At 46.5% G+C, this 15,104-nt stretch overlaps 1 protein-coding gene across 1 annotated transcript in view; it reads left to right on the top strand.

The window, feature by feature from the left end:
• plch2a (phospholipase C, eta 2a) overlaps positions 1-12,562 on the top strand; it is a 261,324-nt gene extending 248,762 nt beyond the window's left edge. The window contains exons 21-22 of the mRNA XM_083656395.1: positions 5,733-6,114; positions 9,338-12,562. Of these exons, the coding sequence (XP_083512521.1) occupies positions 5,733-6,114; positions 9,338-11,010 (2,055 nt within the window). The 3' untranslated portion in view covers positions 11,011-12,562. The remainder of the gene's footprint in view (positions 1-5,732; positions 6,115-9,337) is intronic.
• The last annotated feature ends 2,542 nt before the right edge of the window (positions 12,563-15,104 follow it).

The raw sequence follows: 15,104 nt of genomic DNA, 5'->3' as shown, positions 1-15,104 counted from the left end.
GAAAGTTACTGAAAATTGGTAATTAGTTACAGTTACTAGTTACTTCTCTCAAAAGGTAATTTAATTACTTTAAAGTTACCAGTTACTTCAAAGTAATTAGTTACTAGGGAAAGTAACTTTTGCGTTACTTTCAAAAGTCCGCTTCGATTGTTATTAATGCACACATGATGTTAGTGTTGCTGTGCCACAGTGTGGCATTGAACCTTCGCTTATTGGGGAGGCTTATAGCCTATCAAGGTCATTAGCCTCTGGGGCTCTGGCTGCAGCTCTTTCCCCGTACTAGGTCTGAGGATCAGAAACTGGGTAATCCTCTGAAGTTGTCCGTTATTTTCATGTCCTAAAGTAACTAGTAACTAGCCCAGTTACTATTTTAGTAGCTGTAACTGAGTTACTGAATTTGAAAAAGTAATTAGATTACTAGTTACTGAAAAAAGTAGTTAAGTTACAGTAACTAGTTACTTAGTAACTAGATACTCCCAACACTGGTCATAAATAATGAAATCCCTGCTATCGACACGCAGGCTTCCAGGAGTGTGATTTCCATGTTCTCAACTAGGGCTGGAAGATATGGCCAAAATCTATATCACGATATACTTCTTCATGTCAGTCGATAGGATCATTATTTTTGCCATATTAGTCAATGAGTGTGTTAATAACTATAAAGGCCGCAGAGAAAACTGGCCAAAAATGCCAATTTATGTCACAACGGATGTCTGCACCGACAAACATGTCTGAAAGTCGTGAAAGGCTGCTGCACCGAGTCACTGTAATAATGTATATCGGAAATATCGGAAATGTATTAAAAATCGATAATCGATCGATAGTAGTGATTTATTGTTCCCCCCCCCCCCCCCTACTCTCAACTGTCTTCAGCCACGCATTAAATGACCACTCTGTTGTTGGCATTGTCTTCGAACTTCCTTTTCCTCCGCTGTCTGTCTGTGTGCTCCCTCTCTCTCTCTCTCTCTCTCTCTCTCTCTCTCTCTCTCTCTCTCTCTCTCTCTCTCTCTCTCCTCTCTCTCTCGCTCTCTCTCCCTCTCTCTCTCTCTCTCTCTCTCTCACCCTCCTCCTCTCTGATTACTGCTCTCTTCCTCTGTCTTGTTTGTGATTTCAGTGGACCCCTCTTTTTCCAAACGCCGCGTTTAGAGGCAGGAAATTGTTAGGAGCCCTGAAGCTGCCACTCAAAACTCAGGTGTAGTGAGACCCAATCGGCATCTTGCATGAGCCCCCCACCACCACCACCACCCCCTTTGCCACCTAAATGACCCCCCCCCCCCCACAAACACACCCCCCCCCCTTTCGTCAGCCAATTGCAAACATTCCAAAAATAAAAAAGGCCAACTCATGCTTCACATGAGTTGTGAGGAACGCTTGACCCCCCCGCCTGCATCTTCATTGACCCCCAAAGTACATCCAATGTCACTAAGCTGCAGCGTTAGGTTGAGAGAGCAGAGCCAGCGTGATGTCACTAAGCTGCAGCGTTAGGTTGAGAGAGCAGAGCCAGCGTGTGTGAGTCAGGGAATCTGCCTTTTTGCACAGAGCCTCTTTTTCCCCTTAACTCAGGAGTTTTTCCCCCCCAGCATACTGCACTGCAGGGGTATACAATTCCAGTGCCTTTTGAGGACATCTATCTCTCTTTTCATCATCACAAGCCTTTTTTCTCTTCTTTTTTCAATCATATTTTGTTGTTGTTGTCGTTTTCTCTTCCCCGATCACTGACTGCGTTTACATGGACTTGAGTATCCCGGTTACTGTCGGGGGTTTTGGAGTATCCTGTTTTTGTGTTTTTGCGCATGTCAACATCATATCCCGATTTCAGAAACCTGGATAAGCTCTTATCCTGGGTTTTGAGAAACCCGGTTATGCTAGCTGGAGTACTGCGAAAGCTTACCCAGGATACTGCATGGATACACCCTACAGTGTTTCCCCTAGAAAATTGTTCAGGCCTGGAGGGATTTCGAAACGTACCCCGACCGCAACGGTGGGGGCCCTCGCTGGCGACGCTAAACTTTTAGGTAACCTGTTCGCATCTATGTTCGCAATGGTATCCCAAGTATCATCATACTATTATGGGATGCGATGCGAACAGTTGTATTATGGGATGTGCGTTTCCCAGGCAACGACACACGTTGACACGTTTTGGAACAGCGCCGCACGCTGGGCTGGCGCAATGCTGCTAAAAGCAAAATGCTTATTGTTTTGAATGATTTGGCATCTTCTATTACTGTCAACACCAGCAATAATAGTATGCCATAAAGGTCTATTGAGATTTTGGGCAGAGCAGGATTTTTTTTCTTTTTTTTTGCAATTTCTTTTCTGGCCTGGCGGGCCCGCCAGGCCTGTAGAATGGTAGGGGAACCACTGCCCTATCCTGGTTTCTGACTGCAGCAGAGCCACTTGGGCAGGCGCGGCTTCAGCGTTTTGCGGAGTTTTGTCTTTCGGTGAAGAGTTAAATAATTGGCAGCTTAGATAGGAGAACGCATCGAATGCTGACCTATTCAAGTCTGTAGTATACAGACTACAGGACGAAGGTGTTGTGACTCAAATGAAACGGGGACGCAAACGGGGACAGACCACCGTGAAGACGAAATCCAAGGGAATCCCACACAGTCTTGGCCCAAGAAAGGTGAATGACGTCACACACACGTCAATACAAGCGAAAATATAATAATAATAATAATGACGCCGGTTTGTATTGTAAAGATCACAGGCGCCTGCGCGAGTAGCATGCAGTAATCAGTAACCGGGATACTAGTACTTATGTGTTCCATGTAAACGCCATATCCCGAATATGATCAAAACCAGGATAAGCCTTATAACCGGGATACTCAAGTCCATGTAAACGCAGGCAATGAAAAGCCCAGAGGATGATGTTTCAACCACACAGTAACGCTGACCTCGGATTGGTAACCTTTTGTTTTTCTTCAATTAATTTATTAACCCATTGATACCTGATGCAGCATTTGTGTGTGTATCCCTTTAAGACCACGAACCACGTGTATGTGGTTCGCGGTCTTAAAGGGATACACACACAAATGAGGGATATACACGTAAATGTATCAGGTATCAATGGATTAAACAAATAGTTTCACAAAAATGCACTCTCCTTAACACAAATAAAATTGGCAAAATGTATAGAAGCATACAGTACATATACTGTAGGCCAAAGTAAACAAGAATAAACATATTATATAATAAGTGTTTCTTTTGTACTTTTAAAGACCCCCTAAAGTCATGTTTTACAGTAAGATATATGTCAAGTACTCTAGTTTGATTAATAATTTGTGTCTGATATGGATTTACACACAAAACAGTTCAATTATCTTGTTTAAAATCCTTAAAATGACACCTACTACATAATCTTAATCTTAAAAATTAAGATTATGAAGATTAATGCTTGCAAGATTAAAAGTCTACGAATATGCAAATATTTCATCTCAAAGGTTTTACTGCTGGACAGAAGATGTCTCCTACTTCACTGTAAAGTCCATTCTCAGTGTACGTGCACTGGAGACGTTTCCACATCACACTTAAGTTAGTAAGTTGAATACTGGACAAGGATTGGCTTCCAAACTACGGTATTTGTGATGTCACAAATCATGCTCGTAGGCCTACCCCCTAAAAATTTAATCTTCAATGAGCAATTTTGTTTTTCACTTTAGGGGGTCTTTAAGGTTTTTAAATGACCGCTCTACACAGTAGATCCTGTTTTATTTTTTTATTTTTTTTATTTACTTTTATTTATTTATTTGGGGGGTGCTGTGGTGGGGGTTTGTGAAGGTACCATTTTATTTTGTATCAGGTTTTAAAGTGTTGTTATTCAATGCTTGGTAACCAGGGCATGTTCAGCTCCCTGTCTGTCTGACACATTCTGCAGCGTTTACCCCATTTTCTCCTTTTTCCACTCAACCAAAGACGTCTTTTTGTCTTCCTTTCTCGTCTCGTCTTTTCATCTGTACCGTCACTGTTGTTGATTGAACACATAAGATGTCCAGAAAACCATTATACCCAGTTGTCAACAGTCTTGACTATTTGGATCTACTTCTTTCATAATTGTATCGTTTATGAAATGACATTGGGTTACTTGCACGCTCGAAACACACAAGTTTTCCCATGTCCAGAAATGGCAAGGATTCTTGGGTAACATATCCGATAACCTTCTCCCAGAAAAGTTCCAGTTGGCTGAATAACATGACCTGTGTTGGTTTAAACAGTGCTACAGATTGCCCAGTGTCATTTGTGAGAGTGGCTGTCCATAGTGTCCAAGTGTGAGTTTTCACGGTCATCGGTGTCGCCGTCCCCACTCTGAATGTCTTCATCATCGTCCTCATTGTTTGTCCCCACCATTGTGACCTTCTACCTTGCCATGCAGAACACAGTGGCACAAGACATCTCCACACACTGTTGCATTTGTGAAGTCTGCATACTCTGAATGTCAGACCAGTGAATGTAAGGCCTTCACGTAACAATTTAAATGCCATATATAAAGTTATGGCATCTTCAGCATGATTCAATCTTGCAGGATTAACAGTCACCCTGAACCAATTAACTAATTAATTAAGTCACCAATTAACATATAACTCTGTACTCTTCAAGCATCTGCTCTCATAACTCCATCACACTAACACACTATTTAGCACAGGGCTTACAGCTAGACAGAATGCCTCGACCCTCAACACGTCCAACAACTTAAAGGGACAGCTCACCCTAAAATCCAAAATACATATTTTTCCTCTCACCTGTAGTGCTATTTATCCATTTATATCGTTTTGGGATAGTTGCCTGAGTTTTGGAGATATCGGCCGCAGAGATGTCTGCCTTCTCTTCAATACAATGGAACTGGATGGCACTCGGCTTGTGGTGCTCAAAGTGCCAAAAAAAAACTAAATTGAGAAACTCAACAGCATTGTCTCTTTCCAGAAATCATGACCCGGTTACTCAAGATAATGCACAGACTTTGTTGTGAGCAGCTTCATGTAGGAACTATTTTCTTTTGCAGTCTCATGTAGGAACTAGCTAGCAGCTAGCGGGTGTAGTTCAGTCAAAAGCAAATAGTTCCTACATGAAACTGCTCATAACAAGGTCTGTGGATTATCTTGAGTAACGGGGTCATGATTCCTCGAAAGAGACATTGCTGTTGAGTTTATCAAAAGTATTTATTTGGCACTTTGAGCACCACAAGCCGAGTGCCATCCAGTTCCATTGTGTTGGAGAGAAGGCAGAAACTCTGCGGCCGATATCTCCAAAACTCAGGCAACTAACACAAAACGATATAGATGGATAAATAGCACTACAGGTGAGAGGGAATATATGTTTTTGGGATTTTAGGGTGAGCTGTTCCTTTAACTGTGGCTAAAACCTTGAATCCAGATCGAATTCAAAGTGGCATGGATTACAACTGAATGTCGTGTTGTGACATTCTATCATATTGATAGGATGAGATTATGATACCCGTCTTACATTGTAGTATTGTCTGATAGTGTTATTATAGCAGACAATGTCTTATAAATATGTGGATATTGATGTAATTAAGAGTTTTGAAACTAGTTTTTCAAGCGTATTGTACAATAACCGCCTTTTCATTATCGCAATAATGCAGTAACAACCAACTGCATTTTTTGTTTTTATGGGTGTCTTTTCTGAGGTTTCTTTTCACGAGTCTTTTGGTTTCTTCAAATTCATTCTGTGTGTTTTGACCGTGGCATTCTGCTTCTTGTGTTTTTTTTGGTCAGGCCAGGGCAGCCAGCGGCATAAAAGGGCTGTTTCACAGAAGCCCAAAGCAGTCTTCCCTGGACAGCCATGCTGCTGCACAGCACAGCCGTAAGCACCCGTTCGGCGCCCACCTTCTGCGCCGCACGGCCAGCGCGCCCACCAAGGGTCAGCCCAAAGTCAAGAAGGGCTTTCCGGAGATCGCCATCGACACCAAAGACTACAGCTCAGAGGGCGCCAGCGAGGAGCGAGAGTCCGAGGACAGAGACAAGCCCGCCGCCACCGCCTCCCATCAGTCCACGCCACCGCCACGCCACAACGGGGACACACCGGCATCTCGTCCAGCCACGGGCCCCTGGGACCGTCCCGACACCAACGGGGCTTTCCACCCCGAGGAGGGCAAAGGTAAGAGCCCGCGCTTTGTTCCTCGGTGCCCCACGAGCGAGCCCCTGAAGCGGGCCGGCCGGCTGCACCTCCAGGACCCCCCGGACGCCAAGCCGGGGGTGTTTGCCCGCGTGGCACTCAACAGCTCGGGGAGGGTGGGAGTGTCTTCCAACTGCATCACCTGTGTTACGGGCACCAAGGAGAGTCCGGAGACTGAAAGGAAGTGTTGTGTGGACGAAAGGCAGGGAGATAGGTCCAAAATGGAAGATAGGTCCAAAATGGAAGACTGCGAGAGACGAGAAAAAAGCAACCTCTCCGCCTCCACCGACAGGCAGGTTCAGCCAGAGCCCATAGCCAAGCCCCAGCCCCTAGCCGCCCAGCCAGACTCGCAGCAGCAGCCCCTGCCCCACCTCGAGTCCCACCCAGAGGCCCGGTTCCAACACTCGGCGCGGGCCGTCTTCCAGCCCATCGCCCTCCCCAGATTCAAAGCTCTGGGTGCCCACCACACCCCACCTCCCTCTGACCCGTCGGAGAGGAACGCCCGCTCCTGCAGCGTTCCTCGTAGACGCTTCACTGTAACACCCGCGGCAACGCTCACGCCCGACTGCAGGACCAGCCTCCGTCGGCACCAAGGACCGCCTCCCAACTATGGCGCCGCTTACGGCTCGGTCCCCGCCCCCTCGGCAAACGGTAACGCCGCCGCCGCCCACGACCTGTCTCTCAGTGATGCTAGCAGCTGCGACAGCTCGGACAGCCTCGAGTTTCCCCCTATGCTGCCTCCGTGTTCTGTCCTTGACAGCCGCAAGAGGGCTGTAGGCACCCTGCAGCGCGAGATGAACGCCCTGTTCGCCCAGAAAATGGAAGAGTTGCGCTCTAAATCGCCCATGTTCTTCGCCGGTAAGCTAACTGATGCAGCCTTGCTTATCCGGTCACCCAGTAGCCGCTGTAGTGGCTGTAGTGCGTCCTCCATGCAGGTGATAGTCCTCCAGTTAGCTTCCAGACGTCCCACCACCGCTGGTTTTGTGGCATGTGCTGTAGAATGCATCCCTCTGCTGTCTTGATGCCACACCTTGTAATCCCATGTCCCCCCTGATGATTTGACCTCAAATCTAGAGCCATTAGTTTCTTAACCCATCAATCTGTCCTAGTTTGACCGGGTAGAATTTAGAATAATTTCTCATCAATTTTTTCCTCTAGCTGTCCCTTAAACCTGTAAAAATATATCAATGAATAATTCATATTTCAATTAAGTTGTTTTATGCATTCTGTTACCTTTAAAAACACTTGAACCCACTCACATGCTTGACAGATGAAAGAACTGGTAAGTGTATAACCCCAAATGAATAGCAGTATTTTCCAGTTTAACTAGATTGCTTGATAAACGATATACTATGCACCAATGTTATTGTATAAAACCAGAGCAGCACTTTAAACTGTGGGCCTGACATAAAGACCCCAGGGCCCCGTTTCATACGTTTCCCCTGGTTTAGTCCACTAAGGCTAAGCCAACCAACACTAGCTATTCCTACACAGTACACCCCCACTGCCCTAATGCTAGTACGTTTATTATGCGATTGCTTTCAAGTGACACAAGTTTAGCCTTTTGGGGGAAAGGTGTGTCCAATTTTGTTGCAATAATCAAATAGCTGTGTGATCTTACACTCATATCTGGAAACATACTTCAGTGCACACATGCCAAAGAAGCACTAGAACAACTGCAAGCATCAAATAACGACCACTGGCCTGTCCGCTGGGTCCAGTAAAAGCGTCACATGACATGTCACATGACCTGTTCCAGGGGAGTCCACTTCCTGATCACACGGGCTGTTCCAGCCACATGCGCTCTCCCCTCATCCTTCCAATTTTGTCATGTGATCGCTCTCAACGTATCACAAGTAGAACCTTCTGGGGAAAAGTACGTCTTAAACGAGTTGGATTTCCACATTTTCCATAATACGTTACAGTAGATCACACAATGATGATCTTGTGTCTCTTTTCATGCAAATGCTGTATTGTTTACTCTCATGTAAATTTTGGAGGCAGGCTTCTCTTTTGTCATGCTCTCTGTCTGGTGAGTGGTTTCCTCTCCTCCTCTCATTCCTCCTCTTTTCCAATTGTGCTAAACTCCTCTTTTTTTCCTCTCTGTCCCTTTTGCACGCTCTCTGTTCCTAGTGCAGAATTGAGGGGATGACCAGAGCCAGGTAAACAGTCGCACGCACCTTCACACTTTTCATCTCTATCTGACTGCCACCTTGCTTCCTTCATGAGCCGTGCGTCAGCGCTCTGTCCACTGTGAACGCCGCCATCTTTGTTTCTTTTTTCTGAACGTGCGCTAACTCCTCCAGGCGTCGTAGAGCTCAACAGTCACGTGACTTTTTCGTGACATCAGTGCCCCCCGGAAGTGAGTTCCCCATTCATTTTCTCCATAGACATTTTGAGAAATCCTTATATAACGTGACCTACTGTACTGATAAAAATAATGGTGGGGGGTTGGAATCGAATTTCCCCCGTTGTTATTTTTTGTTCTTGCTCAAACCGAATGCTTTATGGTCACTCATGATTCAGTAGGTCACGGGTTGGCTTGGTTCCAGACTTAAAACTCGTTATACAGTATATAAGGATTTTTCAAAATGTCTACGTCTCACTTCCGGGTCGATGACGTGATGAAAAAGTCATGTGACTGTAGTGTGGAGCTCTATTAGAGGAAGTCATGAGGGCACCATGCCAGCGTTGGTTTGTTCACTCGCTTCACATCAGGGTCATAAGGGTGCAGAGCCAGCCAGGCAAGAGTCACTGTGGGAAATACTCAGGATTCAGTTTGGCTCCACTATAACAGATGAAGCTACAGATTTCATGAAAGCCTGTAATGTGTACAGTCAGTGTTATACTGTACCAATCGATTAGTCTTAATTGCCCAAATGTAATTCTGATGTTGGGCATCGTCGCTTCGGCACAAATTAAAACCTAAGCAGGGCAGACTGTAAAAAACAATCTTCATATGGTGACAAATATCACGATATTCAGCAAATATCGCAATATTCAATATCAATATTATCGAAAATCAGCCCCAGCCTAGAAGTTAGTGATTTGTTGTTCCCCGTGATCAAATCGGGGGACAATGGATTGGCCCCATCCCATCCATCTGCCATTGCATTGATTGTCCTGAGGGGGGCGCTGTGTCTGTGTACTTCTTGGGGGGATGACATGTTCACTGCTGCCTTGTGCTCTGTGTGTCTTTCGACAGACTGTTCCACAGTGCAGAGACCAGTTCCCCCTCTTCCATCGCCCGCGCCGATCTCTGAAGAAGCCAGGAACAGACGTCTCGTTCTCTCTGCCTTCACCCCAGAAGACAAGCCACCTTCACGTCACTCCCCGCCTCCACCGTTGCACTCATTATCCACAGCAATAACCGCAACCTCCCCGTCGCCTGTCCCTCCAAACGGGCCGATGGACAGTCCCGTCAGAGTGAAGGGAGATTGCAGCAAACCCCTTCCCCTTCCCAGGGCCACATCATCCCCTCTGAGACCCCTTCCTCCTCAGGAGCCACACTCCAAAACCGTCCCGCTACATTGCAGTCCAGACCCCTGGGCCAGCAAGGGCACTCGGCCGTCCATGGAGCACATACCAAATCGGAAGGAAACCCTCGGAACTCAGACAGACAAGAAAAATGACGTTGCAGTGCCTAGGTTTGACCATAGAGGGCAGCATTCTGCTGTGGCTCCTCCCACTGAAACCCCTGTAGTCTCTGGAGCTCAGACCTCCCAGGCCAGGAGAGCACTTTTTAGCAGTCCGCCATCGCACACACCAGTGAGGAGGGCCAAAAGCGAGGGGCACGTCCGTGCGGCCGCAGCCTCGGCCGGGCAGGGCCAGTCGGCGGTGCCGGAGGTCTGCACGGACGCCACCGTGAACGACCGGCTGTGGAGCAAGCTGGAGCCGGGCAGCTACAGGGACAGCATGTCCTCGTCCTCCAGCATCTCCTCCAGTGACACCGTCATCGACCTGTCCCTGCCCAACCTGGTCAAGAAGAGCTTCGCCGGCCTGCCCGTGGCCGGCGGCGGCCCCGACCCTCCCTGGGTCAACTGCCATCGCTCGGCCCTGTTCTCCTACGACGCCCAGCGGGTCAGCAAGAGCAAGTCCAACCCCAACCTCCGACAGGGCGAGTGTTCGGACGATGACGAGCTGCAGCCCCGCCCCCTGCAGACACCCCGGGAAGCCGCCGCCGCCGACTCGCCCGACAGGCCCGCCCAGAGGAGACACACCTGGAGCCGGCTCTACATGGAGGGGCTGAAGCAGTCGGCAGCCAGCAGACCCGCCTCAGCAGCTACAGCCCCGTCCACCGCGGCTTCCATGTCCAAAAGCCTGGGAGATCTGACCTCCGACGACATCTCCTGCAACTTTGACAGCAAGTACCGCAGCATCAGCCGTAGCTTCATCGTCCGGCCCGCGAGGGAGCAGCTCCGCTGGGGCAGCCCGCAGAAATCTCGGCCGCCCAGCGACCTGACCGAGCAGCTGCGGAGGCTGACCGACGTGGAGCCCCTGACCGCCAGCGACTTTGCCCCCCAAAACAGGCCCCGGGAGTCCCAGGCCGAGGACGAGCCGCTGATGCGCAGGACGTCCTCGAGGAGCCAAAGCCGGGTGCGCTACATCGCAAACAGGGCCAAGCAGGCTCAGGAAAGGCAGAGGCTCCAGGGCTTGGCCCAGGGCAGGAGCGCCAGCGTCAGCATTAGCAGCGGCAGTAGCGCGAGCCCCATCGAGGAGCGGGGGAACCCCGAGGGGGCGTGCTGCGTGGCCCGGAGTCCCTGCACCGGTCTGGACCTGCTGAGTCAGCTCTCCTCCCTGGGGTCGCCCTCCCCTCGACAGTCCCAGTCCTCCCCGGACCCCGACAACAATGAAGTGTTTTTCATGCTCAAGCTCTGAGGACTGACCCCACTTGCTTTGGAAAGGGAGCGTGAGAGACACAGCTAGGAACTTGTTTGGAATACCATCCAGCTTTTCTCAAGTGGGAAATTGTAATCTTTTTTTTTTTTCTTTTTCTTCTTTTTTAAGGAAAAAGATGTATATCTTCAAACTCGCAACAGCAACTGGTTCACAATACAGACTATTTCTACATCTTCCAGAAAACTGTGTTCCACTGTACTCGTTATACATTACTGATTAACTCTTAAGGATGTGCAAGATTCATTTTTTAACCAATGCCATATAGAAATATTGTCTCGGAGAGCAAAAGCAGCAATTACAGCTCTGTCATCTGTTTGCACCAAATGTTGTATAAATGCCAGAATGAATTTAGAAAAAAGAAGATACCCTACCCTAGGAGTTTTTATATCGCTGTTTAAGTTGATTGTGATCTACTCTGAGTATAGAGAGGCAAAGTGCCCGCCTACTTCCTGCTTCAGCACTGTACCAGAGATTTTCATCCGCCATTTATTTTCCCATAGACATTTCGTAGAATGCTTATAAAAATAGTTTTACTTCGTCAAACCAAACGGTTCAGATATATTTAGAAACAGGAGAGACGACATAACATTTCACTCAGACCAAAACGTAAAAAGAAACCGAGGATTTAAAGAAAATATATTTTTTTTATGTTTTTTGAAGTTTCGGTCTGAGTGAAATGTTCTATGGTCTCTCCCGATTCTAAATATAGCTGAACCGTTTGGTTTGACCGAGTAAAACTATTTTTATAAGCATTTTACGAAATGTCTATGGGAAAATAAATGGCGGATGGAAATCTCTGGTACAGTGCTGAAGCAGGAAGTGACGTTCCACTTTGGCTCTCTATTGTTTGGAACTTAACATGAGCATACAGTAGCAATAGATCAAGAGTAGAGGACTGTATTTTAAACCATCCCATTGTTTTTATTGACTTGAACTGTAATTATGTACTTTTAACTGATTTAGAGAATTAGACCTGACTACACTATGTTAAGACTTTATCATCATCATCAGTAGCCCAGCCGCCCGCTAGCAATATTTTGAAAATGATGGCATTGTATCATTTTGAAGATTATGTACAGTTGGATGCTAAAAAGCAGAGACTTGTCTCATGTCTTAGGAGGGAATTATTCCTACAATGCAGGATAAACGGTCTTGATTTTTTAGTATTCTTTGTGTAGTTGATACATTGTAATTTGACTGAGCTGCCAATGTTTTGGAGTAGACGACACCTTACCAACCTTAGCCCTTTTTTAAGTTGACTTGCATGTCTTTTATGCACTATAGACTATACTATTTATCCCAAGGGTCTGCTTTATTTTACAATGACTTTTTATATGAAGATTTGTTAATATTTCCAACCTCGTTTCAGATCGTCTCACGGTTATGGGACACTAGAGCATCATGTCTGAATCCCTGTGTTCTCATTGGTCTGTGGCAAGACGAGATGGTAATGACTCGTAATCAACGCACGTTTATGTCTAGGCCTACTGTATTGTTTGCACTGCCATTGCCAGTTCCCCGTGCAACATTTTAGGGACAATATTTAATTCAAACCACGTGTAATTATGACTTGAATAAATCTCAAAATGAATATTAATTGCAAGCTTCACATCTCGTTTTGTCTCCTTCGCTCGTTAGCAGTGGCGAGTGGTCTCAGTGCTGAAACAAAGACAAAGTCATTAACATCCAGTTAAAATGAGCCTTACACAAGTTGACATGTAAAAGCCCTTGGCCTTGGTTTTGGCAATGGCCCCTCTGCTCTAATTATGGGCCGTGCTCGGGTCTGTGTTTAGCAGCCATCACCTCTCTCAACCTCCCTGGCAAACACCCTCGGCACCCCCTGCAGGAAGGGAGAATGTTCCACGACAAAGATTTAAGGCCGCACAGTAGACGACAAGCTCCGTCAGTCGTTGAAGAGAAAAACAAGCTTTCAGTAGTACTTGCCACCCATGAGTTTGAAAGCACACTTTGTCACCCTTTTTTTCTTGGGGGCGGGGTGGGGCGGGGGCGGGGGGAGTTAGTCTCTGGAAAAAGCTGTTTACCCCATATAGAGAGCCAAAGTGGAACGTCACTTCCTGCTTCAGCACTGTACCAGAGATTTTCATCCCCCATTTATTTCCCCATAGACATTTCGCAAAATGCGTATAAAAATTGTTTTACTGGTTCAAACCAAACGTTTCAGATATATTTAGGAACAGGAGAGATCCCATAACATTTCACTCGGACCAAAATGTAAAAAAAAAAATGCGGGTTTAAAGAAAATATTTTTTCAACGTTTATTTTTGTTTTGTCTGAGTGAAATGTTCTATGGTGGTCTCCCGATTATAGCCTTAGCTGAACCATTTGGTTTGACGAAGTAAAACTATTTTTATAAGCATTTTACGGAATGTCTATGGGAAAATAAGTGCCGGATGAAAATCTCTGGTACAGTGCTGAAGCAGGAAGTGACGTTCACTTTGCCTCTCTGTTGCTTTATATATAGATTAAAGGCGTAATTAAGGTTTGACCCATGTGGGTTTTTTGCCATATTTTTGGGTCATATTTTTGCATCAAAGCTCCTGATAGCTGATGTTTTGTGCTTAACATTTGAACATTTTCATCCAGCCCCACCCCATAGACCAGCCTTCTTCATAGCAACAAGGACCCCTAATTTAGTCCACATTAGGGCCACAGACCCCCATTTCATAAGATTCCCCCCTCAGACCCACCTTATTTTTTATTGTCCAGTACGATTCAGTGCAGAATACCTTGACAATCTGTATTGTAGGTAGAGAGATAATGGTGAAACTATGATCAAAACACTCATTCTTCAATTGTGTTAACTTCTTGCAAATAGGGGGGTACGGTGGTGCAGTGGTAAGCGCTGTCGCCTCACAGCTCGAAGGTCCTGGGTTCGATTCCCACCTGGGATGCTGTGAGGAATGCGTGCCCGTCCGCATGTCCTCGAGTGCCCACCGCCCGGGTGGGGTCGTCAAAAGGGCCTGTGTGGAGTTTGCATGTTCTCCCCGTGCCTCCCGGGGGTTTCCTTCATATAGGAACCCCCTTCACCAAAACATGCAATATCCTGGTTGCTAATGTGGTGCCTCCTCTGGTCGTTAAGGGCGCCTGTTCAGAGGGAGGGGAACTGGTTGGAATAGCGTGAACCTCCCACGTGCTATGTCCTACCGGTGAAGCTTCCCCTGTCAGGTGAGAAGAAGCGGCTGGCTAACTGCCCATGTCTCGGAGGAAGCATGGAGCCAGTTTCGGCTCTCCCCAGATCGGCAGAGGGTGGAGCAGCAACCAGGATAAATAAATTAAAATTAGCACTAATGGAGGATAAAAATGGGATAAAAAATCGGGGGGAAAATATAAAATAAAATAAAAAAACTTCTTGCTAATGAAATAATGTTGATCAATGTGCTGCGGGCCGGCTGGAACCCCTTCAAGGGACCCTGGTGGTTTCCAGCATAGACATATATAAAGGCTAGATGGCTTACCCGCGCTGCCGGTCAATGGAGAGCGACGTCGTCGCATGGTGGCCATCTTGCTACGGCAACACAGCTTTATATATATCTATGGGTTAAAAAAACGCTAACATTTTATTATTATTTTTGGCTCCAAATTACACCAAACTTAAACTGAAGCATCATCATCATGACATGAGATGAATTCACGCACCTAGTTTCATGCAGTTTCATCCATTTTGCTAGGAGCTATGAGCATCTGTTGTTGGGTTAGTATTATCACATCAGATGATCATAACTCCTAGGGAAATGGATGAAACTGCATGAAACTTTGTGCCTGAATCCCTCTCATGGCATAGATGCTTCGGTTTAATTTTGGTGTAATTTGGAGCCCATCAAAAAAATAGTGTTTTTAGTGTTTTTTTTTGTTGTTGTTGCCATATCTCGGGAACGGAATATGCTTGTAATAAACCAAACCGTTTGTAAATCCGTCAAGATTTCAGCGAGTTATGAGTATTTTTGTCTGTGCACCCTCCAACAGCTACCATAGAACGTACCAGAAAGCCTGCCGTAGCAAGATGGCGGCGCTTCAACGACGCTGGTGACTCCGCCTTAAGCCATCTAGCCTTT

Source organism: Poromitra crassiceps (genome assembly GCF_964638095.1).
Source record: "Poromitra crassiceps genome assembly, chromosome: 20".
Taxonomy (NCBI): Eukaryota; Metazoa; Chordata; class Actinopteri; order Beryciformes; family Melamphaidae; genus Poromitra; species Poromitra crassiceps.
The sequence above is the reverse complement of the archived record's forward strand: the minus strand, read 5'-3'. Positions and strand labels throughout refer to the sequence as shown.